Source organism: Quercus robur, chromosome 10 (assembly GCF_932294415.1).
Source record: "Quercus robur chromosome 10, dhQueRobu3.1, whole genome shotgun sequence".
Taxonomy (NCBI): Eukaryota; Viridiplantae; Streptophyta; class Magnoliopsida; order Fagales; family Fagaceae; genus Quercus; species Quercus robur.
Genome location: NC_065543.1, coordinates 3,091,424 through 3,095,959, shown reverse-complemented (window position 1 = coordinate 3,095,959; position 4,536 = coordinate 3,091,424). Strand labels below are relative to the sequence as shown.

The 4,536-nt window shown below is 32.7% G+C and overlaps 1 protein-coding gene across 1 annotated transcript; it reads left to right on the top strand.

Annotated features, from left to right (window-relative positions):
• Positions 1-545: 545 nt before the first annotated feature.
• Positions 546-2,560, top strand: LOC126703727 (uncharacterized). Its single transcript, XM_050402811.1, has 2 exons — positions 546-2,124; positions 2,217-2,560. Exons 1-2 carry the CDS (start codon positions 546-548, stop codon positions 2,558-2,560), a joined length of 1,923 nt encoding a protein of 640 aa, XP_050258768.1.
• Positions 2,561-4,536: the final 1,976 nt, after the last annotated feature.

The following is a 4,536-nucleotide window of genomic DNA, read 5'->3' as shown; positions in this document are numbered from 1 at the left end:
CTTTTTGTGCAAGTCTATTTCTTATTTTTGTGCGAATCTACAAGTACTTGTGAAAACTAAGTATTAGTGATTAATTACACCTTTGGAATTTTCTATGGAATAATGCTGCTCATCAAATGATAAAATCTACTTATTATACTTAAAATCTCACCTGCCAAAACACACAACAATTATGCTCACAACCACATGCACTACAAGTCAAGCTCAAGATTTTAATAGCTAACTATTGCAAATTTGGAGTTGAGCTCCCATTCAAACTCCACCATTCAGCTATGTTAATAAAAATTAGTATGAGTAATGATATATCATAACAGTTAGATTTTAATTTGTAAAAAGTGCTTGTCATTTTAATTTAGATATATTTTTATTCTTGCATAAAGTTATCATTTAGAGAATGCCTTTGATGGAAAGGTTTGGTCGGCATAAAGTAAGTATTTAATATTTGAAAGAGGTAGGATAAATTTATTTTTATTCATTTTTAGAATCTTTGTTTAGATTAATTAATTTTTTTCAATTTTCTTTTCTTTTTTTAAGGGAAAATAAATATGGTTAGAAAGAAAGATCGATTTTGGAGCTATGTTGAAGACCTAGATGGCCGTTTCAAATGTAACTTTTGTCAGCATAATTTTGCTGGGGGTGCTTCTAGGATTAAATATCACTTGGCTGGAGTTAAAGGTAATGATGTAGATATTTGTACAAGTGTGCCTGAAGATGTTCAAAAAGAAGCTTATCTAGCAGTTGGAGGGACTAACAAAAAACTGAAGAGTGCATCAAGTTCTAGCAATGCTAAAGAGAGTAAAACCACATTGTGTTCAATATCGAAAGATATGTGCCACGCTACCAATTCAGAGATGTGTGGTAAAAAAGATAAGAATGCAGTGGACAAATTGCTTGCACAACTTGTTACAGTAAATAACATATCATTTGATGTTGTTCAAACGACATCCTTTATTCGCTTTGTGCAAGGTGTTGCTGAATATGGTCCTGACTATAAGTTACCCTCTTACTTGACTTTCCAAAGGAAGCTAATTCCAGACTTGAAGGTAGAAGTGGAAGAGTATATTAGAAACGTTAAGAAATCATGGTTGGTATCTGGTTGTACACTTATGTCAAACATATGGAGTGACGTAGAGCATAGAGCATATATCAATATTATTGCATATTCTCCTAGTGGAGTAATATTTTTGAAGTCACTTGAAGTTTCAAGAGATAAAATAACAACACTATATATTAAAGATATCATCTCTTCAATAATTGAAGAAATTGGGTCAGATAATGTTGTTCAGTTGATCACTGATAATACTACTAATTTTGAGTCTGCTGGAGATTTGCTTATTAGCAAGTACCCTTGGTTGTACAAAACTCAATGTGCTGCTTACAGCATTAGTTTGCTTTTGAAGGAAATATGCAAGGAAGTTGATTGGGTTCAAAAGACAATTATTGATGCAAAATCAATTGTTTCATACATGTATAAGGATGGTATCATTTCGTCCCTTATGAGAGAGTACACAAACCATAAGGAATTGAAACATCCTTGTAAAAGGAGGTTTTCTTCTAATTTCTTGATGCTTCGATCTATTTTGAATGTTCAAGATGAATTGCAGTTACTTGTTGTATCTTCTAAGTGGAAAAATTTGAATCATAATGAGAAGGACATTGCTAAAGTTGCTAGTATCATTCAAAGTGCAGAATTTTGGAGTCAAGTGAAAGAGGTGTTACTAGTGTTGGAGCCTTTGGTTCGAGTTCTCCGATTAGTTGATAATGATTTGTCAACTGCAGGATACTTATATGAAGCAATGGAAATGGCAAAAGAAACAATTAAGCAACAGTATGATAGCAATCAAGACAAATATATGCAGATATGGAAGTTATTTAGTTGTAGGTATACTGAAAATATAATGCACCCAATTCATGCTGCTGCGACATTTCTGAATCCTGCTTACTTGTGCAGTGAGAAATTTATAGAGAGTCACGAGATGAAAGATGGTGTAAGTTTCATTTTGGAGAATTTGGTGGCTATTGAAGAAAGGGAAGATTTCATGAAAGAGGTGCAACTTTATCGCAATAAAGTACCGAGCTTGTTTACAATTATGGCAAAGACAATGTTGAAAACATCTCATCCTAGTAAGTTCAATAGCTTTGATATAATTTTAATATTTAACTATATTATTTCTTGATAAATTTTATGAGCATATAAATTGTAATTTTATTTGTAGGAATATGGTGGGATTTCTGCGGAGATCGTCTTCCTATCTTACAAAAGTATGCCATTCGAATTTTGAGTCAACCATGTAGTTCTACCTTGTCCAAGGGTTATTGGAATGCATCTGAGCTAGCACAAACAAAGAAGACAAACATGTTGACATCTGAGATGTTGGATAATATGGTGAATGTAAGATTGAACTCAGTGATGATGGAGAAATTCAACACAGGTGAATCTCGAAACTTGGAGCCAATTGATCTTTACAAACCATATGAGCTTCCTGAATATGTTGATCATGAACAATTTTTTGTGGATGATGCATTGAGCAGAGTAGTAGAAAAGGGTATTGATGACTGATTACTTAGGATCAATTATTTGAGACATTTTAATTAATCAAAACATTATAATGGTCCTAAATTTGTTTATCATGGTTATTGTAGTAATTTTCTTTACTAGTTTAGATTATTTAAAATTGAATTGTTAAGGTTCTGCCATGTGCCTGTTATACAAATCTCATTGTATTTATCAAAAGAAAATATGAAAAATAAAATTCCATATATATTAAATTTAACCATGTTATGCCCATATACTATTTATGAATTGTTGCTCCAAATTCTTGAAACATACTTTTCTTAAAAGAGGCTGAATCGTACCTGTCCTATATTGAGTGTACTTACTAACTGTTATATTTTAGGAAAAGATGTCATACAAGTATTTATCTAGCTCCAGTTCTACATGGTTTTTTATTTCTACTAGAAGCATATACTCAGTTCTTTGCAAAGCTTTCCATACTAGTTTCTTTTGTGTAAGGTAAGGAAGAATTTATGGCTGAAATTTTCCTGTGTTGTCGTGGAGGGTGCTAGCTAGCCAACTACTAAACATATTGGTTCTGATTGGGGTTTCATGAAGCGAACTAAGTTTCTTGTCTCGGTAACCAAGAATCAAGTCATATTGCATGATGCAAGTGATGAATTTATGGGGATCTGGTTAGTGGAGGCAAGTTTGGTTATGAGATCTTTTGGCTAAAGGTAAAGTTTAAAGCCTAATGAAGGAAAAGGTATGCAACTTCTTTTCATTCTCCAATCCTGTTGTATTCTACTGCAATATGACAAACAAACTTAAGCCATTTGTCAATAGTTGGATAGAATTCAAGATAATATTATTGGCTTTGGACAGTGGAGTTTGTGAATTTAATCGTTGAGATTAGTCTAGATAGGGAGATAATCTCCTCTATGATTCGGAAGTTGTATAAAAGGAAGATGATGTTTTAAAACTGTAAACTTGCTAATTAGTGTAAGCAGCATGGTTTTATAAATCAGTACGATCAAAGAACCTTTTTTTGCTCCCGGTTCTTGATTTTGACCAGTTTTGGGGGTTTTTACTAAATTGAATTGGTGCTTTTGGTTCACGGTTGTACCAGTGGGTCAGTTTCGGTCCAGTTTTTAAAACTATTCTAAGCAGTCAACAATTTTTGGAAAGACTTAAATAAATCTAGTGTATAAATATAATCATTGACAAGTAAAGATGCATTTTTATGTACTGTACTGACATGGCTACAATCACTAAATATTTTTATGTACTGTAAAAATCTACAATCACTAAATATTTTGGTACTAAAAGGACTTTAATTCCCATGCTGTCATTTCCCCTTATCTAAGTGCTGTTTCTCTCCTTGTAATTATCATGGTTCTAATGTTCGGTATAAAAAAAATTGTTATATTTGTGGTATTTAATCATATTTGGATTTTTGTGGATTGTTTTTACAGCATATAGTGCATCAGTGCACGTGACTGATCTGTGATTAAGTGCTATATCTAATAGTTTTCTAGAGTGTTGTTGGCAATGGAAGTACTTCTGTTCGTGTCCTGGTTAACATAGGGTGCCATTTTAGATTTGCTTTTGAGATTGAAACAATTTATATTATACACTTTTTATCATTTTGCATCACGGATTGATGCGCGACTCTAGTCATTCCATGTTGCTGCAACAAATTTTCATTTTGATGATTGATCTTCCATCTAGGTGTGGTACGGTGGCTGTTGGAATTTGTGGGGCAGCATAAGACTCTGTAGTAGCCACAATATCGAGTGTGCATCTGGTAGTTTTGAATCTGCAACTCTGTAGACATCCCATAAAACTTGTTAATAAACTCAACTCTAAAATCTTCAAGAAAATACAGAACATAAACCTTTATTAAAACCTTAGGTGAATACAACAAAATTGCTGAAAAAGGTTTTTATTTATTTATTTATTTATTATTAAATAAGGCCATTATTAAGTCCAAAACCCAAGCCCATGAGTCAATGACACAGATTCTTACCATGGTTTACCTT

Bases quoted from the DNA above. Each gene is read 5' to 3' on its own strand.
- LOC126703727 (XM_050402811.1), top strand. From the start codon at position 546: ATGGTTAGAAAGAAAGATCGATTTTGGAGCTATGTTGAAGACCTAGAT. The intron at 2,125-2,216 runs GTAAGTTCAATA...TTTTATTTGTAG, and splicing joins GTTGAAAACATCTCATCCTA to GAATATGGTGGGATTTCTGC.